Source organism: Rhodamnia argentea, chromosome 1 (genome assembly GCF_020921035.1).
Source record: "Rhodamnia argentea isolate NSW1041297 chromosome 1, ASM2092103v1, whole genome shotgun sequence".
Classification (NCBI taxonomy): domain Eukaryota; kingdom Viridiplantae; phylum Streptophyta; class Magnoliopsida; order Myrtales; family Myrtaceae; genus Rhodamnia; species Rhodamnia argentea.
The window spans coordinates 25,485,698-25,511,611 of NC_063150.1; the positions used below are offsets into that span (position 1 = coordinate 25,485,698).

Genomic DNA, 25,914 nt, shown 5'->3' on the forward strand with positions numbered 1-25,914 from the left:
TTGTTGTGACTGAGGGCTTGACAAGATAGGGTAAGGAAACGAATGGAATCCGAAAGAAGGGGGGGAGGAAGGGGAAGGCATCTGGACAGCGGCACACTTCGATGACCTGCTTCACGCGGAAGTCCATCAGAATCAAATCGACGCGTTTTTCACAAGTCGGCCGCCACCGCCGCTGCGAGTACTCCGTTGTCCTAGTTAAGCGACCCTTACCCGAAGCACCTGGTTTGTAACAAAAGATGAGCTGCGAATGAATGGCGAGACACCTCCTCTGTATCCAGTTTTTGAATGGCGATGTTCGTTTAAATAGCAATCATCTTCTCCCCAACCTTAATGAAATAAATGGCCATTCCCAATCTATACTATTCTCCCTTATTTCATATTTTATTACCTACACACACACGTGTGTGTGTGTGTGTAGGCGTACGTGACGTGCGTGTTATTCTCTTTATTTTTTGGTGGCCATCTTCTCTAATATCACTTGAAATGGATGGTCTCTTGGTGTTGGGAAAATTCCTAAAAAGTCATAAACTTATTGTGATCGTCTCAATGCAATCTTAAACCTTTTGCATTCATGTCAATTCAGTTATACGGCCAATTTTGGCAGGAAATTGTTGACGTGACCAATTTTTAATAGTATTTTCGGATATTTTAGAATTTTTTGCTTTTCTATTTATCTTTTATCTTTTTTTCCTTTTTCATTTTCTTTTTTTTTTCTTCTCTTCCTCCTCCATTTGGTCGCCAAGCTTGGTGACTAGCCGTAGGCGAGGGCCGGCAAAGCTTGTCCGTAGAAAGTGTGACCTTGCCCAATGACGGTGAGGTTGCGCCTCGCCAAATCGGGGCGAGCTTTGCCATCCCTTGCCTATGGCCGCTTGCTGAGCTCGACACCTAGCTGGAGGAAGAAGAAGAAAAAAAGATAAAGAAAATAAAATTTAAAAATTCAAAAGCTATTAAAATATAACTAAAATTTGCCAGGTCGGCGCCAACCACGCCACGTCAATGATGTTCGGCCAAAATTAATTGGAAGGACTAAATTGGCCAAAAAAATGTTTAGGACCAAGTTAGCACAATTGTAATAGGTTTTGAATTTTTTTGGTAATTTTCTCATGAGGTCAAGCCTCGCCGAGGGCTCCCATTGCCAGATCGGGTGAGCATGGATCCCTCATCGAGGCTCGCCTTCGCCTGTGCAAGGCCAACTAGCGCTCTTGGTGATGGTCGGTGGCCTGCCATTGCCTGTGGCTGGTGATCGGCCACCGGCAAAAAGAAGAAGAAAGGAAAAAACAAAACGCAAGAAAGAAAAAATAAAAAAAATATAATTGAATTATTATTAAAAATTGTCCATGTTAGTCGGCCATGCCACGTAAAATGATTGGCGTCTATGTTAGTGAATTATGGCTAAAATTAACTGGTGGACTCAATTGATAAGTGTGAAAAAGTTTAGAACTTAATTGACAAAATTGAAAGGTTTAGAACTGAATTGACAAAAGTACAATAGGTTTACGATTTTTAGACAATTTTCACTAGATGTGTCAATATGGGTTAAAAACCCATATCTTAACTCATATTCAATAAAATGAGTCAAATATCGGTTAGTAGAGCCTAAGTATATGCGGATTGTAAACGGGTTTGTCCATTTAGCTAAACAAACCCGACCCATTTACCATTCACTTTGCTCGTAAAATTTATTAGTTTATGTCTTTTTGATTTTTTATTTTTGTGAAAGAAAGAAAATTTAAAAATAAAATATAAAATTATTCACTGAAATAGAACGTCTCTCTCTCTCGGCAACGTCCCTTTTATCGCCCCCAACCAAAAAACTGTAGCCGGGCCTCCTCTTTTCTTAGACTCCCACCGACGAAGCATGTTTACTCGTTCGTCCGTCCATTCCTTCTCAAAAAACAAAAGCTCCAAAAATCACATCAACGTCTCATGCGTGTCCGTATTTCTCATCCGTGCGCCACTGTTTGGCAGCTCTAGTTCCCAGGTGATAATCTCTTTTGTCCGTGTGTGCCGCCGTCCGCCACGACCGCCGGTCGCGGTCTCCGTCTCCAGCCGCCGGATCTCGAAGTGTCAAAAAGGAAAAGAAAATACAAATTTACTATTTTTTATTTTTATATAAAATAATTTAAAAAACTATACAAAAAAATTCACTAAAAGTGTATTGCACAAATGTATTTTAACAATATCATTTTTTTAACAAATTATTAGAAACAAGTATTTCATGATTTGGTTAAGTATAGAAATGTTTAAGTAATACGGATAAAGTCGAGTATGGATTGAGTCGGATACAGATCGTTAAGTTTGTACTGTATAAAAATGGATTAAATTGTTCAACATAGATTGAACCATTTTTGATCCGACACAAATCCGACTTGATCCACTGGTTTAGCACGCGCAAGTCATCAGTTCTTGTACCAAGTGTTCTTGGTCAACACCATTTTCAATCAAGATTACGAAACCAGACAGGACAAAGCAATCTGTTTCGTTCCCCTCTTGGCTCCGTTAGGACTGAATTATTATCCCAGGGAGCTCAAGAACCCGCAACTTGATAAGGTTGACTGTGACGCATGCATTCAAGCCTCGCGTTCATCAGATCAGTCGCGTTGATCAATCTTCTGTATACTTCGAGTTTGGAGACGACAACATAAGAATCAAACGGATGCAACCATCAATCACTGTATCGCAAGTGCTACGAACGACGTCGTTGTACACGTGAACCTGTGTTATGCTGTCCTGACATGATCGCTGACCATATCATCTTGTCCAGTCCACTACGATGGAAAGTTACAGGACATCATTTGCTCTCTCGGTTCAATGATTTGTGCACGTAAACGTTACGAGAGACGCGGAGTTGGTCAATGGCTATTTTGATTTCGATCACATTGTTCTTTCCCCCCGCTTATTTTCGTGGAAGCAGATGATCTTTACCATAATCCCCTTCTGTCTTCATGCCTCGTTCAACGAATGGCCTTTGGTCAAGATTCTAGGGTTTGCTTTGATTCGTATGTTTTCGTCTCGATCTATCATGTTCTTCTGTAGATCGGGTCGCAAGTCGATATCAAATCATATTTTGGCCTTTTCTTACTAACATGAACGCTTTACTTCACTTGTAGATAAGAACAAGATAGGACGACGAATAGGTCTCGTAGATTTGGCATTGCTCGGACAATCATAAGATATGAGTTTAGGGATCTTTTGTCTCTCCGGTGTTTGTGGAGGCAAGGGAAGTACTAAGAATGATTGATACACAGTGACTTTCTATCAGTAAAAAGGATGAGGACGGCCGATCAACGCTAGTGACACCTGTTGTCATCAATGGGTCAATGAATCAATAAAAGTGAGCAAACGACACACGTCTCTTTGACTCATATATCTCTTGAATTCATGAATCTTTTTAATTCATGTGTATCTTGAATTCATGAATAAATTTAATCGATGAATTTCTTAAATTCATGTATCTCTTGAGTACATGAATTTCCTAACTTTACAAATGAGTTGATCTATTCTTCATTCCATACATTCAAACAAGATTCAAAGGAGAAATACCTCTCATCTTTTCAATTTAATAAATTTCGAGAAGTGCTCGACAGAGTCCTATTTACATACTGCTAATTTAAATGAGTTCGAGATATTGTATATTGGGAGACATAGTTCATGAAGTTGCGCAACACCGTTGACAAGAACTAATCGCCTTAAGGAGATTCGGTTAGCAGTACCTCACTTCCTGTGTAATCTTATTACAATTTTATAGCAATTTGATTTGTAATTGTATCATCGTTTGCTCATTGACTTGATCATTATTGAAGTTATTATCGCCTTCTCCATGTTATTATTTTTCTTGTTACAACAAATAGTGTTATGTATTTTTTTTTTTTTCAATATGCTAACGTGTGGGTAACATTCCAACAACACCCTCTAGGCATTATTGTTAAGATCAAATATTTCGTCACGGAATGTTCACATTGATACACGAGTATGTTGTAATTCTTTATAGACTATATTTTCCTCCACTCCTAGTTGGAAAATACTTTATCCGTGTGGACATATGTCACCCGAGGTAAAAGTTTTGAAAAAAAGAATGAGTGGCGCGGCAGAGATTGGAAAAATTATCAAAAACGTCTTAAACCTATTGCATTTGTGTCAATTCGGTTATAAAATATATATATATATATTTTTTGCAAATTGAGTCATAAACCTTTTGCATTTATGTCAATTCAGTCCATCTAGTCAACTTTGCTCGATAACACCGACATGGACATTTTTAACTAATATAATATTTTTTGAGTTATTTTTTTTTATCCTCCTTTTTCCTCCAACCGTGGCCCTGGCGGGGTCGGCCTCGCCCGACCATGGATGAGCCTCGTCATAGTAGGACGAGGTCAACCTCTCCAACCATTAATGAAGTGAGGGCGAGCTTGGCCTCGCCGGATATGGTGAGGCCCTCGCCTCCGGTTAGCCGTTGATTTGGTGATCGGTTGGAGAAATGAGGAGAAGAAAAAGAAAGAAAGGAAGAAAATAAATAAAATAAATCAAAATTTTGAAAAATACTAAAAAAATTTGACATCAGCATGACGTCCACATCGGTGCTAACTGGATGGACTGATCTGACACAAATAAAAAAGATTTAAGACTTCATTGACAAAATAATAATAATAATAATAATAAAGTTTAGGATTGAATTAGTACAATTACAATAGGTTCATGACTTTTTTGATAATTTTCCCTCAAAGATGAGATACTAGTCATCGTGCGGTTGAGCGGTTCCCACAAAGAAGGAGAGCGGGCAGAGGAGACAAAGGAGAGAGAAGGAAGGAGAAACCACGAGGGCTTTGTTCTTGTTGTGCTTTATTCATATGGAAAGACATTGTCATGGGAAAATCACTAAAAAAGTCTAAAACCTATTATAATTGTGTCAATTCAATCATAAACTTTTTTTGGCCAATTGAGTTCTAAATACGTTTCTTTTTTTTTTTTCTCTCATTCTTCCTCCAATCGAATGTTGAATCGATGATAAACCAAAGGCGAGGGCCTCGCCAGATCTAGTGAGGTCAAGCTCACCCTCGTTTCGCTAGTGATTGGAGAGGCCGACCTAGCCCAGCCATGGCGAGGTTGAGCTTACCCGGTGACAAGGAGGCCAACCCCGCTAGTGGTTGGCAAGGTCGACCTTGCCAACCCTCGCCCCTAGCTGGTCGCCAAAGAAGGAGAAGATCAAAAATAGATAATTCGAAAAAATATTAAATTTTAATAAAAATTGTCCATGGCGACGCGGGCGTCCATGTTAGCACTGGCATCTACAATTACTCAAGCAAACAATGCAAGAAGCAATCGTGGGTAAGGGCCCGTCACGTATTGAGCTAGAATGTATTTTTGGGTTCAAAACCATCTTGGGCCAAGGTTAGGCGGGTTGCCTAAGAAACTGAGTGTTTTTTTATAGCTCTTGGGCAATTCCTGACCAGTGGGCTTTACAAATTTCGTACAGACCTGTCTAAGTCCACTCATTTGTTCGCCCCCAATCAGCCTTGCTTGGCAAGTTACACCGAAAAATCATTTGCATCTGTTCTTATTTCACATTATTCAAACAGTTGGTCACGGAACCCAATCAACTAACATAATTAGATAAGATTAAAAAGCTTTGTCCATGCAATCATCACCAAGAAAATTATGGACCCCAATTTATGAGCACTTGAAATAGATACTAGATGCTACGTATAAACAGATTCATGCTGTAATCCCAAGATAGATCAGGCATTTTTTTAGGCAATTTCGCGGTTCCGACGCGGTCAATGTGAAAGATATGTGCGTAATCAATTCTGGCTCCTCTAAATTCTAAATTGACTAATTAAGAACAAATGTGGGGGAAAGGGTCCATATAACGTTGGGTAAATTGGAAAATCTAATCCCCAAAAGTCCATCGATTACCTGCTACCATATCTTCGTTGAAGGAATGTCTGATTACCTGGATTTTGGAAACTGATGGTATGACATTGAGTTGCTGATCAACTTGGTTAATGGGCAATGCGCTATATTAGATGAGAAGAGAAGGAGCAAAGAAGGTAACAAAACCCTTGAGCTTGTAAGTAGCTCCCTAGATGTCCAGAAACATACATAATACTTACTTTCATCAATCGGTGTCAATTCGGTTTTAAACCTTTCAATTGTTTCAATTTAGTCATAAATCTTTTCACGTTTTGCCAATTGAGTCCATCTAGCTAATTTTGACCCGAAATTATTGACGTGGACACCGGCCATCCTACATGGCAAGACAAGTACTAACATGGACAAATTTTTTAATTTTTAAAATATTTTTTGAAATTTTTTATTAGTTTTTTCTTTTCTAATTTCTTTTCTTCTTTTAATCACTATGATCGGCGAGGGTTTTCAGAGCTCGGCGGTCACCGGATGAGACCCTCGCGGGCTGATGAGGATTGCGACCATTGCAGCTGCGTGCAAGGTCGCCTTGCATGAATCTAGGCGAGGCCAACCTCACCATGGTGTCGCTAGCCGTAGATGAGGCTGCCTTCGCCCGAGTCTACGATGGCCTTGCCCAATGGTTGGTGAACCCCAAGGACCCTCATTGGCCACAGTGAAAAACAAAGAAGAAAAAGAGAAGAAAAAAATGATTGAAAAATATTTAAAAATTAAAAAAATTATTTACGTCGGCGTCAACCGTGCCACGTGGGACGGCCGACATCCATATCAATGATTTCTAAATAAAATTGGCAAGAGGTAAAGTGCGAATATATTTACCAATAAATTGACACAAATAAAAGGTTTATGATTAAATTGGCACAAATGCAATATGTTTTAGGACTTGAGCTCAACTAACTTGATTTTTTAGATCCGACTTGTCTCGAATAGGAAGAGTTAAGGCTCCTACCCAAGCTTGGCGCCTCAACTCAACCTCTAAGATTACGACAAATTTGAAAGATGGTCTTGTTTATCCGTTTGTTATTTGTGTATGTAAGTACATACTAGAACATGTAAACTCTCAACCGCTCGAATTAGATAGGCAAGTTATTCGAGTTGCAGTTTAGGCTCGACCAAGCAAGTACTCGGAAAAATGGACCTATTTGTTTTGTTTTGTTTTGTTTTTTTTTTGGATGTGCAACCACGACCTAGTATCTTCATATGGGAAAACCAAAGAGGAGCCCAAACCTCAAAATCGTCAACTCGCCTAGCCGAACCCACCTTAATTCGGAAACTTAAGGTAATGAGCTATGCCCTATCTAACCATGAGCAAATTCCGTTGTCTATATAACCAAAGTTTTCTCAATAGCAATAACGATCATCTCAGCCTCAAGAAACTATGGGGTTTCAATATGCACGTGCATGCTATTGGGATATGATTCATACTTCCCGTCAACGGGATGACACGGGGGTGATGCTCCTAGTGAACAGGTGGGGTTTTGAGGGGTCTCCTAGCAGGTTTGGCGGGGGGCAGTGCCCTTGGGACTTTAGATGGCTTTTATAGTTTAGACCCGTATTTTGTTAGTAGTTTGAGTTTAAGCTCATGAATAGCAACCGAGTGACCTATATATAATCTCTTTTTCTTGTAATTGAGAGTTGTAACAGATATGTGAGAGGTGCTAATTATTGTAAAATCATATGTTGGATGTAGCCCTAGTTTATGGGTGAATCATGATAAATCTTGTATCTAGATTTCTTTTTTCTCACATTTACTCTCTATTTCGTTATATTTGTGCGCCGCTTAATCCTAACATACTCTCTATTTCATTGTATTTGTGCACCTAATCCTAATATATGCAAGTAAATAAACGACTAACCAAGCCCTTCCTTTGCATCTTGGCGAGGCCTTCACATTTCCTTCTATCGGCCAGCCAAGAAAGTGGAAGTTGGAGTTGAAGTGGCGGATTCACAAAAGACCATCCACCTCCACAAGATACTTTTGACATGAGAGAGAGAGAGAGAGAGAGAGAGAGAGAGAGAGAGAGAGAGAGAGAGAGAGAGAGAGAGAGAGATCATGCTTTGGGGAGGACAAGGTCACTCAGGTCTTCATGTATATCAAAGAACCACATCAACAGTACAAGAAGTTAAGATTGTTTGTGCCAACAGAGAAGCATAGAGATGCAAACCCTCATAATGTACAACTTCCCTCTCTGTTGCCTCACCGTTCTCTTCAACTTCGCGTACACCCTTCTTGATCTCCCCATGACCATTCCAAGCATCCATCTCAAGAAACACAAATTCGTTGCGTCTGTATATATAAACCCACGCGTGTGTGCTTGTGTCTCCCCCTTTTGGACCAAGCATAGACATATTGGAATATCAGTGAGTCCTCCTCCCTTGGGTCCACTTGCACCCTTCATGACTAGCTTGTTTCACGTGCGCTTGCTGTCTTTCCATCGCCTTCAATCATCAATCCGCTCATCATCACTCGTTACAAAAGGTTACCCTGCTCTTGATTTTCCTTTGAATGTCTCGAAGAGATGCTTGACGCGAGTTTTGGTTTGAACAGGTTTTCAGATCCATCCTTAGCTTTGGACCAACTTAAACACGTTCCACAATTAATTTGGAATGTGTTAGTCAACTCCCTATCGACATTCGAGTTCCTGATACCATGTTGTCGGATCCGTATTTAGGTATGTATACAATACGTACACAGATATGCTCTCGTCCTATTCATCCCCATATCTAACTTTCTTCTCTCATTGGGCAACATCCTTCTTGTCCTTCCCTCCAAGCAGAGAAACAGGTGGCTCTCTTATCTAAAGACATAGAGTACCAGCATCTTTTGACTTTGGCAAGTCATCTCACCTCAACATTTTTATGTGATGTCGTTGAAAGCGGATAGTTTCTCGGTCGCGAGTGGCCCATTCTCACTTTGCACCAAGGAAAGAGAACGCCGAATCGGTTTCATCCCATGCAAGGAGCAAGGAGATATTTAAGAGGGTCCACAAAACTTTTTCCTATCACGTCCAGTTGCCATGCTAAAGAATGACAAGAAGAGTAGGGCGTCCTCAAACCTTATCTTAAACATACCCCCCACTATCGCATCAACTAAAGCCACATTAACTAGATAATGTCCAGCTAACGGAAGGGTCCTACAGTCGATGGGAATTGATGGCCAAGAGGAGCTTCTGGCCCAGCTAGGAGCGACCTAAGGCCAGATTGTTAGAATACACAAGCAAGTTGTGTTACAGAAATCCTCTGTTAGAGAACTGGTGTGGTGCAGAGCAGTTATTATATTCTAATTTGCCCATAACTCATTAGCTTAAGCTTTTGAGTGAACGTAGGTTCCACTTGATATGTTAACAGACTCGGATTTGAGCTCCTCTTAATGAAAGATATTGGACTTTTGTTACGCTCTCCTAACACAGATCTTCTCCGATCACTGTAAATGGTTCACAATACATCTAACTATCCATAGGCAATTGAGTCATCACCCAACGTAATAGGGGATATACGTGCATGACGGTACAAATTGCGAGACAAAGAGATTGAAGGGGCTTGCACGAGACAATCTGTCTCTACGAATTTTGAGTGATGTATTGCGCCTTATTGAGAGGAGGACAAGAAATCTTTCATTGGGTCTCTTCTTCTTCTAACGCACCATGTTCGTCCGATCTGATTCTAAGGGACAAAAACGATATCATCTTGTGGAGTTGAGAGTTTGCAGATGTCAGCAACAATATCTCACAATAATTGGGGATTAAATTTGTGCGAGCTTCAACATATAACTTATGTACCGTTCCATATTTGATATTGCTATCGGTTTCACCTAGAGGAGGGTGAACAGGTGATTCCAAAGACCTCGTTTAAAAGAATATGTTATGCTTTACTGCTCAGTTACCTAAGGTTTTGGCCTTTCAAACGTGGGGGATTGCAGAACATCTTATGAAAGGATATGCCTTTGACTAACAACCATAATAACCATCCATACGAATTATCACCATTAAGTGCTAGCATCCGTGCAAACAATTTATTTCTTGGATAAACCTTCTGATTCTGATCATTGTCCATCAATGATGCAAACTGAAGTTGCATCCTTTTTCAGGATAAACAGTGACGCCAAATTGGCAGTTTAGGTCTCCAACTCGCTTGCACTGTCGGGCATTTCGTGATTCTGTCAAGTGAAAATAATAGAAGATTTTCGTGAATTGTTCAACCGTATTGGTCCCTGTAGAAAGGAAAATTGTATATTGTATTATTCATTGCCCTTTTATACCTCTAACACTCCCCCTCAAGCTGGAGCATATATATTAGTCATGCTCAACTTGTGACAAATATATTCTATCCTCCCATCACCCAAGGTTTAGTAAAGGTGTCTACAACTTGTTCACTAATCCTAATACAACCGGGAAGAATCATTCCACTCTAGAGTTTCTCTCAAATAAAATGACAGTCAATGTCAATGTGTTTTGTTCTCTTATGAAATATAGGATTGGAAGCTATATATATTGCTGCCTTATTGTCACACCATAGAGACATAGGAGCTGAAGCTTTAAAGCCTAACTCAATCGATAGCTATTGTATCCACATTAGTTCACATGTCACTTGTATCATAGCTCTATATTTCGACTCAACACTGGACCGGGCAACAACACTCTGTTTCTTACTCTTCAATGACACCAAATTTCCTCCAACTAAGGTCCAAGAGTCGGTAGTTGACCTCTTATAATCTGGAGATCCTATCCAATCGGCATCAAAGAAACACTCAATTCTACTATGACCATGATTTTGGTAAACAATTCTTTTTTCTGGAGCCTTCTTCAAGTACGTCAAAATTCGAATAATTCCATCCAAGTGAGATATATGAGGGGAAGACAGAAACTAGATTACCACACTGACCGGAAAGACGATGTCCGATCGAGTAATTGTGAGATAATTCAGCTTACCAACCAGTTTTTTGTATCTCTCGAGATTATCAAGGGTTTCTCCTCCATCAGCAACCAGTTTAACTCTTTATTATAGAGGTGAATCAAGAGGCTTTCATCCCAGCATAATTGTCTCGGTGAACAAATCCAGGGCACACCTTTCTGTGACTGTGCTACCTCAATTCCTAGGAAATGCTTCAACTTCCCCCAGTCCCTAGTTTGAAATTATTGCTGAAGGTAAAGTCTTAATGTGGCTATACCAGCCAAATCATCTTCGTTGATGACAATATCATCAATGTATACATTCAAGAATAGCTTGCCTACCTTTGACTATTTATAAAATAAAGAGTGATCATTTCCACATCTAGATAGTCCAAACGAGAATAAAACCTCATAAAATCTTCCAAAGCTCGTGGGGTCTCTTTCAAACCATACAAAGGACCTTTTCAAATTACAAACCAATCCACTAGACTCCCCCTAAGCAATAAATCCTGAAGGTTGCTCCACATATGCCTCCTCATTAAGAGTACCATGCAAGAAAGTGTTCTTTACATCAAGTTGAAACAAGGCTAGTTATATGTGGCAGCAAGAGAAATCAAAATACAAACAGATGTAAAATTGGCAACAGGAGAAAAAGTATCTAGATAATCAACCCCATACGCATAAGCTTACACTTTTGCAATAAGTATTGCTTTTAAGCGAGCAAGAGAACCATTAGAATTGACTCACAATATATACCCATTGATAATGAGTAGTAGTTTTGCCGAAGGAAGAGGTACCAAGTCCCAAGTTTGATTAACCCGTAAGGCCTTTAATTCTTATTTTATAGCTATCCTCTAGCCATGTTTTTGTAATGCCTCAGCTACAAACTTTGGGAGAGTATATTTATCTACAATGGTTAAAAAAAAATTGAAAAGAAGGAGATACATAAGAATATGAGATAGAGTTTGCAATAGAACGTTGAGTGCAAGTATGTGTACTTTTGCGATGAGCAATAGGAAGATCGAGATCAAATGTAAGAAGAGGGTTAACTAATGGCAGATTTGGAGTTGAAGATGTTAGGGAAAATCTTTATGATGTTTTGAAGATGACAAAATAATCAAAGGCTACTAATACATTTATTAGTTAAGTAAAACTAGGTGAAAGATGCATTAGCTATTATGCAGATATTGTCTTGACGGAAAATATGAAGGTTATGAGTTCTCTATCAATAATGAACAATGCATTGGATGTAAAGGTGTCTACAAGCTGGAGGGACTTAAATAGAAGGCGAGCTGGAGGGACCTAAATAGAAGGCGAACAAACCTAGAATGGAAAGTTTAGCAAAGCTTGGAAGGACCTTGATTAGGTGAACAGTGAGGTAGAGCCACGGTTGCCAATACGCTTGGAGGGACCGGAAGATGGAAACTCAAGATATTGCATCCGAAGGTTTAAATTTTGCATTTGAAGTTTGCACGAGCTCAAACGTTGGTGAGCTCGGATGTTGGCGAGCTCAGAGGCTGATGAGCTCATACTCCGAGGAGAGTCTCAAAAGCAAAGTTCGGATTCAGACGCGAACATTTTCACAATAGCTATTTTCACAATGGCTAGTGACCCGGCTAGAATTTCTTTCTTATAATAGACAAGCGGTCTTTCATAAATGAAGAACTCCACTTATGAAAAGCTAGATTTAGATTGTATGGGCGACTGAATCCTCAAAGATTTTGATTTCATTTCTCAACGGCTATAAAATCCTTATTATACGGTCTCGTCTAAACGGGAAGTTTGGCGAGTGATCCCTTTGAAGATTTTCCAATGGCTAGTGGAGATGAAGAAGTATAAAAGGAGACCAAGGCGTCGAAGAGCAAAGTGAAATCAAGAGTCGAAAATTTTAAAGTTCAAAGAGAGCTTCAATTCTATATAGTTGTCTCCCATGAACTTTCAATTGTAAATCTTTGAGAAGTGTTAGCTGTGTAATAGTAGTGCTTGGGTGTGTGATAGTGTGGTCTATCAGCTTTAGGTATAAGCAACACCATCTTTGGGTAGAAGCACTTCGGGTAGAAGCAAGACATACTATGCTGTAACTTCAAGAAGATTAAAAGTGAAACCAGCCAGTAGGCTATTAGCGTGGAGAATAGATGTAAGTTTGATCTAATCAAACCGCTATAAACATCGTGTATAAATCTCTCTATCCCTTAACTTTTACTTATTGTATTTGAGAGTTTATTGCACACGTGTGAATTGAATATATTGTTGTTCATGCTCGGATCTCGACTTGGTTTTGAACTCATTTCTTTTAATTCTACATTATTTTAGCAAGTTCTTTGAAATCACCTATTCACCCCTCTCTAGGTGATAAGCTATTACTAAAGAAGATGATGTAGTAGTGACGGGAGGAAAGGGGGGATCGGTAGCTACTCGAAGGTGTCGAGTATAGACCTTGGGAAGAGGAGGTTCCTGTGCAAGTATTGGTGAATTAGTTGGAGCAGTTGATTGAATAGTGGTTACATATAAGTCTTCATCCACCTCAGAAACAATGACTAGAACTTCATAATAGGGAGTAGATTCAAAGAACGAAACATGAGTATCTATAAAGTACTTCATCAACGGCGGAAAATAACAACGGTATCCCTTTTGAGTACAAGTATAGCCCAAAAACATATACTTGATGGCCTTGGAATCAAGCTTTGATACTCTAGGTTGATGATCACGAACAAAAAGACACAACCAAGAATACGATGCGGTTAGACAAACAAAGACCGATTGGGAAATAAAGTAGAAAATGGAATACCTCCTCGCAAAACAAAAGAAGCATGTGATTAATGAGATAACATGCAGTCAAGCCAGCATTAGACCAAAAGATTTTAGGGATCTTCATCTAAAACAACTTGGATCTAGTAACTTCCAATACATGTCTATTCTTCCTTTTAGCTACACCATTTGTTGCAGTGTATTAGAACAAGAAGATTCATGAATCATACCATGTTGAGTCATAAAGTCAGAAAAAGGTGTAGAATAGTACTCCTTAGCATTGTTAGACGCAACACTTAAACATTCATACCAAATTGAGTATGAATTTTAGAAATGAAGGCACAAAAGATAGAAGAAAATTCTCAACCACTTTCCATTAAGTATAACCAAGTGACTGTGGAATAGTCATCAACAAAGTAACAAATTATTTGCAATCTAAATTGAAAATCAAATGACAAGGAACCCAAATATCTAAATGAACTAATGAAAAAGGAGAAATTGCTTGTTTAATGACTCAAGGTGGGTAACCGACACAATGCAATTTGCCGGTTCACATGACTCACACTCTAAGCTAAAATGAGATTGAAAACTACAATCTAACCTCTGAAGGCTATGCAACGAAGGATGGCCAAGATGATAATGAATCTGATGTGGGGAAGCAATAGTAGGGCATGTAATGGAAGGAGCATCTTCAAGCACATACAGTCTCCCCACCTCATGTCCTCTACCAATCGTCCTTTTCGCAGCCGGATCTTGAAAAATACAAGAATCGGGGTAGAATGTCATTGAACACTGAAATTTCTTTGTTAATTTACTAACATACATGAGGTTTAAATGGAAATTGAGGAAGGTAAAGCACCAAGGATAGTGACAAAGAAGGAGTTGGATGAACTGTGCCAACCCACTTAAAGGGGGAGTTGCGCGAGAGCGACCGGCATCCGAGTCACGTCTAGCGTAGTCGCAAGAAGGTAATCGTAGGGAGGAGGCTCTGATACCATGTAGAAAGGGAAATCGTATATTGTATTATTCAATAAACATCACTATATATACAAAATAAGATAGAAAGCTCCAAAGAATATTTTACCCTTTTATACATCTAACGGTCTCCAACTCGTTTGGTGGTGGATGACAGATTGATAGTCATATTTTTCAACTCTATAGCCATGCTTTGCGGTAGCTTAAGCAACTACTAATGCAAGAAAAACCTTACCAGCATCCACGATTCGACTTATCTTAGTACCTAGCATAATAAAAGCATACTAACAAATCAATGAGGAGATTCATTCGCTAGGCGTAAGGACACCTCAAGTGATAATATTTATGTACGGCACTCACTTGGGTGCCAAAACTTTTTTTGGGGATTACTTAAGTGCCAATATTTTTGAAAAACTGTTATTTCAGTCCAATTCCGGTGAGCCTGGCCGAAAATCATACATGGAAATTTTTTATCAATCAACTAATCCCACGTGGCTCGTCGGATATCCTAGTCATCTTCCAAAGCACAAATGACGTCATTTAGCCAATGGAGTGACTTTCAGCGCCATAAATTGTAAATTATGATCATTTGAGTGCCAAGTTTTTTTTTAAAGTGATCACTTAAGTGTCATAAGTTGTAAAATGTGATAACTTAAGTGCTATAGTTTAAGACATTTCAGCCACGTTAAGCGAGCGACGCCGTTCTCTTTGCACACATGGAATTAATTTTTTTATTTCCAAAAGCCATGTCACTAAATTGTTTGAATTAAAAATTGCATGTCATTAAATTATTTTAAATAAGAAAGTCACGTATTTATTTTGGCCGGAATCTCTCGCCGTTGGCACTTAAATTATTGTGTTTTCTCTGATGTGGCACTTGAGTGAGCTGGAGAAAATTTTGACACTAAAGTGAGCGCCATATATAAATATTATCACTTGAAGTGCTCTTCTGCCCATTCACTAGTAACTTTATTACAATCACATGGACTTCAGCAAACTTGCTAACATATGTTCAAGGAAACTAAGCTATAGCTGTCTTTTGTTTTTTGTTTTTTTTACTACAGAACTTGGAAGAAAAAAGGGATGCAAAGGGGTCGATAAATCGCTCGAACCAAGACGCACAGCAAGTAAATAGCAATGGCAATTTCTCATAAAACACGAATGCCTTGATGCTTCATTCCCACTTAAACTCAACGCAACATCATGATCCCTGGAACATCTGAAGTTTAGGATGCGCATAGTAATAGTTCGGGAGCAGAAATCCGCTTGATAATGTAACTTCTGAAGCATAAATCCATTTGGTAAAAAAATTGTCTTCTGAAATGAATTTTCATTTATGAAATTGTTTTTCCCTCAATTTGAAAAGTTAAAAAAATTGTTTCTCAACTCAAGATGTACTTCTCAACTCACCCTCTTTTTGGCCACGCCTACCTCCACCGCCGCTGTCCACCGCTTGTCGTTGCCCAATGACCATTGCCCACCGTCGACCTTCGCCGGCCGCGACCACTGCCGACCATTGCTCACCGCAAACCTCTACTAGCCGCCGCCCATCGCTGCCAGCGCCAGTGGCAACCCACCGCCGACCTCCATTGACCGCCGCGACTACCACCTCCCGCCGCCCCTCGCCAACCACCGCCGCCCCCTGCCGCCAACCATCGGCCCGCCTATCGCCACAATCTACCGCCGACCTCCACGGTTAGCCACCGCTAGCCGTTGACCACTGCCGACCATCACGCCGCCTATCGTAGTCTCCGGTTGTCGGAGTAAAAAATAAACAATTATTTTTTATTTTGAAAAGTAAATAATATTTTTTAATAATAAAAATTATTTTTTAAAGAAATTTAAAAAGTTTTAAAATGAAGTACAAATTTTTCTGCCCCCGACAATAAGTTTTCATAGAATATTTGTGTTAATAATATTTCAGAAGTAGAAATTTTCTACTATTATCAAACGAATTTCTCTAATTAGAAATCAACTTCTGAAGCCGAAGTAGAAAACTCAACTTTTGGCCGGAAATTGATTTCTAAAGTAGAAGTATTGTCATGCGCACCCTTAGTAGTTATTGATTGCTCATTATTAGTTAGATATGCAGCCTTAGCATAACCGGTGATGGCTATTAACGGTTTGTGATGCCAAAACGCAACGGAAATTGGCTAGACGGAAGAATTAAGAATTGATAATGAGGAACAATCTGTTCTCTCAAGTGTGATTATCAAAATCAACGAAAAATATCAGAAGTCCGTAATGATAATCTCCTTCACTCGAAACCCTAAACACCCTTATATATGGTGCTAACCCTAATTAACCTAGGAAACACAATATTACAAAAATATCACTAAAATCACGAAATTGCCTAAAATCCTAAAATTATGTACTATTACGCAATATTACAGAGATCGCCAACTTTATTTGCATCATTCTCCCCTGCTAGGAAAAATATTTGTCCTCAAATCTGATTTGTCTTTGTTGACTTCAATCTCTTCAAATTCAATCCTGTCTCCAAGATTGCGAAATCTGCTTCATTTGGGACGACCTCTCCAACAAATCAAGTAATACATCAGCTTGCTTTGACCTTCATTTATCTTCACAACAAAATGCTCAGTCCAACAATCATTGCAATAGCAATGACTACAGTCCATTCTTGTTGTAATGTTACCAGGTATCTCTTCCATGCATATATCACACATAATTATAGAAGTCGATTCCTCGGCCAAACTGAGATCATGGTCCTCAGTCAGAGGCACACCCGCATCCGCAAATAAACAAGCTTTACCCTTCTCCACAAGCACCGCAAGCAACTTCTCAACATCCCATCGGTGATGGATAAGCAAAGTTCGTGCATGGTGCTCTCTCAGTGGTAACAAGTCCATCACCCTTCGCAATCCCCTCTCTGCGCAGACAAAAGTGATTCTTTTGTGATGACCATGGTGGAGGGACCTTTGGGAGGGACCCAGTCGTATTCGGAGTCCCCGTTCTCCAGCCCATCGAGGGAGTCCCTGTCGTCCACCTCCCACGCTGGCATCAGTTTGTGCTTGTAAAGCTTTCAGATTGGAAATCGTCGGACATGGTAGAGTCAAGTGCCGAGCTCACTGTCTTATTCTGCCTTGGTTCCATGAAATCAGTTCATCACAATAAGTTCAAAGTATTAGATGGTGTAGAAAACCGCAGTCTTATCATACTGATATCAGTACAAGAGGTTACAAAAGGAAACTTTCTTCATTCTTGAACTAGGAGCTTCATCAGAAGACTTAATGTATTAGTTTGTTTGACTAAATACACAAGATGAGGACATTGTCAGATGCATTTCTCAGGCTAAATGTAGTACCAGAACTTGTTTTGAAGTTTCTCAACAAGCTTCTCATCCACCTGGAACCCCTTGGCTAGAACTTTAGGGGAAATAGACGACTTTGCATGAAACAATGCATTGGCTATGGTGATGACTCCTGGCTTTGGCTGCTTAAAGCGGTGATTGTGACTGTCCGACATCGAGCCAAAAGTGAATCATCCGGATCACGAAAACAAAAACATCTCCAGGGTTGAAGACTTTCACGAAGAGAGTGTTGTTCAGTTGGTTGGACGTGACAGAAGCCTACATAGAAGGTTCCCTCCAAGACAAGCATAATCTCAGTGCCACGCGAGTGAGAGTGCAGAGGATTCAAACCACCTATTCCAATGCCAATACGAACCATGGAAATGGCTATAGAGTTGAGCCCTCGTAGCTGGTTGGGCAGCAAAGGGTGTTTGGTCAAGGCATAGATCGAGAAAATCGCATGCAAATGACACCATGTTGAAGTTTGGTGTGCAACCCATTGCTTTTCAAGTTTATATTGTTATAACAGACAAAATCAACTCTTTGTTTGTGGAAATCATCTTAATTCTCAACCATGGGAATAACCAAGGGATGCCTCTTCTCAAGTGCAAGGATAACAAGAAACATTTATGGTAAGGGAGGACGTCACAGAAGCGTCTTGCATAATGTGTACTTGAATACTTGAGAACCTCTGCACCTTAGCTCCCAACCAAAAGTTGGTGGAACACACACACACACACACACACACACATATATATATAGAAATTTCACCAGAACTTCAAATGAACGAAAAAAAGAAAAATAAGGGGGAAAGTGAAGATAGAGAGCCATATATCGTGTACACATTGCAACATGTTGTCAATCATTCTCATAGGGATACTATGTGCTTGCAATACGGTCAAATCTACTCCTAAGACAATCGAGGTTTATAAATTATGCAGTCCAGTTAGGTATATGTGTGGGGTATTATGTCGCTGCTAGAGGTCTCCTCATAGAAGGTTCATGTGATGATACACCGACGCCAAGCTATGATTATAGCATCTATTCTACTAATTGCTATGGCCATGGAGCATTATCACAGGACGTCTGTGGCGAGTGCCTGAGAACCGTTCATGACCGCATCGATCAGGGATGGGCCCAAAGTTTCGGGGCTCAGATCCAACTTCAGAATGGAAGCATCAGACACAAAAATGATCCCATGTGATGATAATAGAGTATCTGATCCTTCAAGATGCTAGACCTTATCCACATTTCCTCCACCGATGTGTTGTCTTTGCGACAAATACTAAAATCCATGTTTTACAAGTGCTTAAAATAAAGTTTTGCAAAAGTTCCTCACGATTTTGTTATCCATGCGATCACAAGAAATGTCTTTTTCCATTGATGTCATTGTGTATAGCTTCCTCTGTTTTCTGGTCTTTTGCCAAAAACTTGAATAGCCTAAGCGGAAGTATTCGGAAAGGACGGGATATGTCAGAAGAAAATCTTCCAATGTGACAATTTATTTCCCGTTTGATGAAGCTGACTGGGTAGCATATGCAAGAAGCACCTTGTCAGTAGGCTTACCGTCCTCTTGCTCCTGAAATGAGTGTCATTTTGATTGAACTGGTCTATGATGAAGCAGTCCTTTTCGAGTTGAAGATAGCTTGATGCTGCTAAACATTTAAGCGTGAGTTAAAAATCAATTCTCAGTAGTTGGAGGATATGCCTGAAAATGCATGGATTTCTTATTAACTCTGTTTCCCTTCTCTACCATCCTGTCATGTGAATCATCATACAAGAAATTCTCAAGGCAAATGAAACCGAAAATAATAAGTACAAGTGGAGGATTTAGCAAGCATGACCATCTTATTGCACTGACATCCATACATCACAGTTACAGGAGGAAATTTTCTTCATAGGTGAACAAGAAAATTTATGAATAATGTAAAAAAATTTGTTCAATCAGGGACACAAATCTGGAAGATTTCAGAAGCATTTCTCAGGTTAATTGTAGTACCAGAACTTCTTTTGAAGTTTCTCAACAAACTTCTCATCCACCTGGAACCCCTTGGCTAAAACTTCGGGTGAAATAGGCGGCTTTGGATTAAACAATGCATTGGCTATAGTGATGACTCCTGGGTTTTGGCTGCTTGGAGCAGTGATCGTGACTGCATTGGTCTTTCCAATGCTGAGCTGGAAGTGAATCATCCCAATGGGGAAAATGAAAACATCTCCGAGGTAAAGAACTTTTGCAAAGAGAGTGTTGTTCAACTGGTTGGATGTGACGAAGCCCAGGGTACCCTCCAAGACAAGTAATATCTCAGTGCCACGCGGGTGAGTGTGGGGAGGATTCAAACCGTCTATTCCAAAGTCGATACGAGCCATGGAAATGCCAAGAGTGTTGAGTCCCGCTATCTTGTCTACAGTCACTGGGGTGACGGTGGAGCCCAAGGGATTGGCAGTGCTTCTAGGTAAAATGGTTGACAATTTCCTCAGAACAGTCAGAGGCATGTCTTAAATTTTGCAGAAAGATAAAATGCTAACTTCATGTGCACTTCATCAGTTCATTGTCCTATTGCATGCGAAACTAGGTGCTTTACTCATTTGTTAAGGAGAAAGGGCAGTTCTATATGTGGAAATGCAAAATTACAGGCTATGTCGGCTAATAAGTTCACAAAGTTTGATTGAGAAAGGGAAAGAAAAGCTTACAAGCATTTTTGGGTTCTTTGACTGCTACGCAGATATCCTGGAGGGTACTAGGTCCTCCGCGTCAGCCATGGACAATGCCAGAGTCAATAGTGCCAAGCCTACGAAAAATCTGACACTGCTCATCATTTTTATCTGCTTTTCTTTCTTCTTTTTGACACAAGTGCTTTGAGGGATGAGAAAAGCCAGGCAAAACACTAAGTCTATTTATAGATGGCATACCTGAAAGCAGAGAAAGCTTTGACAACATCTGATCGGTTAGCCATATTCATTTTGTATTCCAAACAGTACAATAGTTCAACAGCTACACACTAATCTGTTATTTGCTCTTCTTAAAACAAATGGCCACTTTCGTCTCCATATTCAAAAGCAAAAGAACACATTTTACAGCTTCTTACAGTCATGCTACAAGGGCTGTTGCAGTGCTAGTCAATCTTTTCCTAGAGGCAAATTTCTGTCATATAGACAGTCATCTCTTTTTCGACTCATGCGTGCGTTGTTGTCCTCTACTTTACTCTAGCACACTCGAAAGAGTTTATTTCGATCCTGATGCTGGACTCGTGTTATAGTTTTTGCCTGAAATGGAGTTCAGTTTCAGTCAATGTAACAATTACTTTTAAAGATGAGATTTGTGCAATCTTCTAGGATTTCCGAGTCTGGTCTGCATATGTAAGAGGAGCATGTGTATGACAATGGATTTGCAAGGGAAACCAGGATTGCCTATTTGGCAGCATCTACTGCATTAGTTAAAGACGGATAATGATCAAAATTAGGCTGGCCACAAACCTAACATGGCATCATAGGAATATGCTGAAGTAGACTGAGGAAAAATAGTCAATCAGCTTGAGAAAAAAATTGTGCAAGATGTAGAAGAAGATGGATTGTTGCACCGGAAGATTGGAGTAGTTAGAATTGGCTGATTGTGTTGGAACTAGCATTGGGCTTTGAATGATTAATTGAAGTACTAGTAGTACACAATACTAATTAAAGTGGAAATCGTATATCATTTTTAATTTCCTAACACTTGACCAGTCCATAACTAAATGTCACTATTGAACTTTGGAAACAATTTTTTCATGGGTATACGCGATGTGATTCTCACGACATTACATTTATGAAATCAAGTTTCTATTATCGCTATGACCAAGGTTTGTAACAAAGCCGTACCAACCAGCTTTTGGTCTTCGACTGACTTGTACTCTGGGGCCATCTATGGTTGTGCTCAGTTAGAATTTGGAGTCTATGTGCATTCTCCAACTGTAGTCAACTGTTTCCCTTTACATTCTAAACGTAAACGGTGCTGTTGTTCAACAGCTACATATAAAAATCAATTGATTTGCTCTTCCTTAAGCAAACGTCGCTTTCATTGGTCAGAGGACATATATGTTTCTTGCTTCTCAGGTGACGATAATATGCTGTAGTGCAACTGGATCATTTTTCCAGCAGTAACGGAACGGCTCAACCTTTTCTCTTTTCCATGTCATACATATATATATTGTCCCCTCTGTACCCTAGCACTCCTGAATTGGGTCATTTTAGTGCTGATGATATACTTGCTTCATAGTATCAGCATGAAATGGAGTTCCTAATGAAAATGGACAGAAATGGGGGATCATCTTTGTCAAACAACAATTTCCCAGATAAGAATTATGCAGCACTATCATTAATTCAGGGAACCTTTTGTCGTCTAAAATTTCAGAGTTCAGTCTAGGAGCTGAAATTGTAACAGCAAAATCGCCTATTTGGTAGTAGTAGGTACTGCACCAATTAAACACTCAAAATGGTGAAATCAGGGCTGGTGGAACCTTAAGATAGCATCTGTTGACAACAACGGAATATGCTGAAGAGGCTGAGAAACAACAGCCAATGTGCTTCAACTAGAAGAAGAGGAATGGTTGCACCAAAAAGATTGGATTAGTTAGAATTGGCTGATTGGATTGAAACCACAGTTTTCTTCTCTTTCTGTTTGAAGTTCTGACAGTTACAGATACCTTTCCAGTTGTCTGGTCACATATGGAATCTCCATACCTTGGAAAACTGGTCAAAGTAGCGAATTTTAAGGTTTTCCACTTACCTAAGACTTGCCAACAACCATGATAACCAACCGTAGCGAACAATCACTATCAAGCGTCAGCATCCATGCAAACAATTCATTTCATGGATATACCCTTCTGATTCTGATCATTATCCAGCAATAATGCAAAATGAAGTTGTATCTTTTTTAGGATAAACAATTAGGCCGAATGGGTAGTTTAAGTCTCCAACTCGCTTGTAATGTCGGGCCTTCCGCGGTTCTATTGAATCAAAATAACAGAAGATTTTCGTTCCATGGATGACGAATCGATAGTCATGTTTTTTCGACTTTATAACCGTGCTCTGCAGCATCTTAAGCAGCAACTCATGAAGGAGAAGCCTCGCTAGCATCTTGAGTTTCAGCCTATCTTGGTACCTAACATAATACAAGGAGAAATGTCAAATCAATTAGGTAATTCACCAGTGACTTGCTAATATATGTTCGAGGAAGCCAGAATCGTAGCTGTCATTTTCCTTTTTTTTCTTCTTTTACTTATTACTTCAGCACTTGTTCATCGATTAAGAACTAGGGATAGTGCATTTTTGAGTCCTAAAATTTTTAAAAGGAAAATTATTTTCTAAAAAACTTATCAAATCGGTACGATCAAGTCTTTATGTTAACATGGTCCAATTTGGTTAACATAAAATGCTCACATACTTTTGTTACCGGCACTCACCAAGCGCCACATCAGCAAAAAAATTTGGAAATTTAATAAGGAAAAATAAAAAAATTTAAAAAAAGAGAAAGACGATAAAAGGAAAAAAGAATATAACAATAGAAGAAAAGGCTTAATTCTTTATGAGATAAAGTAAAAAAGACTACCGGCTGTCAATCAGCCGGCAACCACCTTGCCCTTGTTGGAGTACGGGTGAGGGTCGTTGAGGGCCCGTGCGCCTCATCGCTCACGGTGGGGCTGCGTCTCATGGCGTCACCACCGCGAGACACGGAGAATCAGTTCCATCCCTACAAAGAAATTTCTAAAAGCAAAAAGTGAAAAGAGTAGTTGCCTGAGAATTGAAATGAAGAGGCTTGCGTTCGTTTGATGTTGTTGCCCATGAGAGTGACCCCATATTTATGCTTCCTCGAATCTTCCCAATTTCAGACAAAAATCTAAAACAGAGTGCTGGATCGAGTCGCTCCAACCATGAAACAAGTTCATCACAATAAGCTCAAAGTAGCAGATGGTGCAGACAGCAACAGTCTTATTACACTTGATATCAATACATGACGTTACACAAGGAAACTTCCACTTGAACTAGGAACTTTATCAGAATCAAGTACACAGAGATGAGAACATCATCGGCTGCTTCTCATGTTAATTGTAGTACCATAACTTCTTCTGAAGCGTCTCGACCAGCTTCTCTTCAATCTGGAACCCCTTGGCTAGTACCTCAGGGGAAATAGGAGGTTTTGCATTGAACAGTGCATTAGCAATCGTGATGACTCCTGGGTTTTGGCTGCTTAGAGCGGCGATCGCGACTGCGTTGGTCTTTCCAACATTGAGCTGGAAGTGAATCATCCCAATGGGGAAAATGAAAACATCTCCGGGGTAAAGAACTTTTGCAAAGAGGGTGTTGTTCAACTGGTTGGATGTGACGAAGCCCACATACAGGGTACCCTCCAAGACAAGTAATATTTCAGTGCCGCGAGGGTGAGTGTGGGGAGGATTCAAACCTTCTATTCCAAAGTCGACACGAGCCATGGAAATGCCGAGTGTGTTGAGTCCTGGTATCTGGTCCACGGTCACCGGGGTGACCGTGGAGCCTAGGGGATTGGCTGTGCTTCTAGGGACTTGGAGGCCGGAAAAGAGGAAGTCCTTTGCTGTGGCAAGATGGGGGTTCTTGCAGAACTTTCCATTCACAAACACTGCATAGAGAGGAAATTGTGGCTGACGTTATGCCTTTGAGGCACATCCTTCGACACATAACGTCGCGCCGAGAATGAAAATTGTATCTTTTTGTTTACTTAGTTGTCATGTTTCATTTGAAATTAATGTACTGCAATGTCTGGTTTGAAAGAATTAGTCGTAATGCCTAACGAGCTTCCCTGGGGCAGCCATTAAGATTACCTGAATTAAAGGAGGACTATTCTAAAAGCAGAGAGCAAAATGTAATAATACTGGGAATTCTACCAGGCATGGGAAAGACAATCTTACAAGCATTCTCAGGTTCTTTGACTGCTACACAGATGTCCTGCAGGGGACTCGGGTCATAGGCGCTGACAAAGGACAGTGCCAGAGCCAAGAGAGCGAAACCAGCGGAAAGTCGAACGCTCCTTGACATTTTCGGTCTACTTCCCTCTCTTTCTTTCTGCTCTTCAGTGCTCTGTTGGATGCGAAAACTGGCTTCCAAATGATGCCTATTTATAAGATGGGAGACCTCATGCACATATCATATTTTCTCCACTGAGCACAGGAACATTGATATAAAGTACCATTTAGTGATTAAGCCAATTGTGTTGTCACATTCGAGTCGGTACAGTTTTTCCAACAGCTACCCGCAGACCTCAAATAATTTTCTCTTCCTTAATTAACATGACCTCAATGTCAAAAAATGGGAAAGCAACAGAATTCCGTTTCTGCTTCATATGGTTATGGTAGCTAACTTGCTGATGTTGATGCCATCCCGTCTTTCCTAGTTTTGAAGTTCTCCTTCGCTCTAGCACGCTTGAGCCGGTTCGGCTCAATGGCAAATTGCCGATGATACAGATGCTTTGGCGTACTAGTACTGACAAGTAAAAAATTTCATCCCTGTACAGTTCCGGAAATAAAGCTTAAACGATTACACCATCCTCCTCTCCAGATGAGATCTGGGGTTTTCTAAGCTATGAGAATCCTAGTTATTCGATCCTCGGCCCGGTAAGTTCGAATCCTATGGGTAAAGGATTTGACGTCAAAATCAAGTGTCAGTTGCACCATGAGATGGATGAATATCAATCATGGTTAAGAACTCCATCACCATGAACCATTGTTCATGACTCAATGGTGAACGAAGAGCGAGTCCGCTCCTGCTCGAGGTAATCGATATCCTTAGAAATTTTCAAACTTGTCTGGGCATTTTTAGATTTGCTGCAAGTTCGTTCTTCTTTTCACTTGAATCCAAATCGCATGCGATGGTCGACGTGAAAAAGTCGTGAAAATGTCTGCGAATTTCTTCTCTTAAATCAAACTGTTAAATCCTCTGGAGGGCCAGCAGCAAGGAAGATGCTGAGCAGTGTGAGGAAAGCTGTTCAATCTGCTTTGAAGGAACAAAAGCCAAAGTGACTGGATTCTGTAGTAGGGGAAGGTGAATCGTTGTACCAGAAAG

The 25,914-nt window shown here is 40.0% G+C and overlaps 4 protein-coding genes across 5 annotated transcripts in view; all 4 read right to left on the minus strand.

The window, feature by feature from the left end:
- LOC115728661 (disease resistance protein RUN1-like) overlaps positions 1-25,914 on the minus strand; it is a 1,102,447-nt gene that overhangs the window by 324,945 nt on the left and 751,588 nt on the right. The window lies entirely within an intron of this gene.
- Positions 8,049-8,174, minus strand: LOC125314774 (small polypeptide DEVIL 4-like). The gene has a single exon (XM_048277859.1). The coding sequence runs from the start codon at positions 8,172-8,174 to the stop codon at positions 8,049-8,051; it is 126 nt and encodes a 41-aa protein (XP_048133816.1).
- Positions 19,834-20,340, minus strand: LOC115730989 (germin-like protein subfamily 1 member 7). Its single transcript, XM_030661601.1, has one exon. It carries the CDS (start codon positions 20,338-20,340, stop codon positions 19,834-19,836), a length of 507 nt encoding a protein of 168 aa, XP_030517461.1.
- On the minus strand, positions 23,792-24,943 carry LOC125313745 (germin-like protein subfamily 1 member 16). The gene is made up of 2 exons (XM_048273739.1): positions 24,765-24,943; positions 23,792-24,475 (listed from the first exon to the last, which is right to left on the minus strand). The coding sequence occupies exons 1-2, from the start codon at positions 24,889-24,891 to the stop codon at positions 23,925-23,927; spliced, it is 678 nt and encodes a 225-aa protein (XP_048129696.1). The 5' UTR covers positions 24,892-24,943; the 3' UTR covers positions 23,792-23,924.

What these genes read in the sequence shown, in the direction of transcription:
- LOC125314774 (XM_048277859.1), bottom strand. Translation starts at nt 8,174, where the DNA reads ATGGTCATGGGGAGATCAAGAAGGGTGTACGCGAAGTTGAAGAGAACG.
- LOC115730989 (XM_030661601.1), bottom strand. Translation starts at nt 20,340, where the DNA reads ATGCCTCTGACTGTTCTGAGGAAATTGTCAACCATTTTACCTAGAAGC.
- LOC125313745 (XM_048273739.1), bottom strand. Translation starts at nt 24,891, where the DNA reads ATGTCAAGGAGCGTTCGACTTTCCGCTGGTTTCGCTCTCTTGGCTCTG. An exon ending in CAAAGAACCTGAGAATGCTT is followed by an intron (nt 24,476 to 24,764) that starts GTAAGATTGTCT and finishes CTCTCTATGCAG; the next exon opens with TGTTTGTGAATGGAAAGTTC.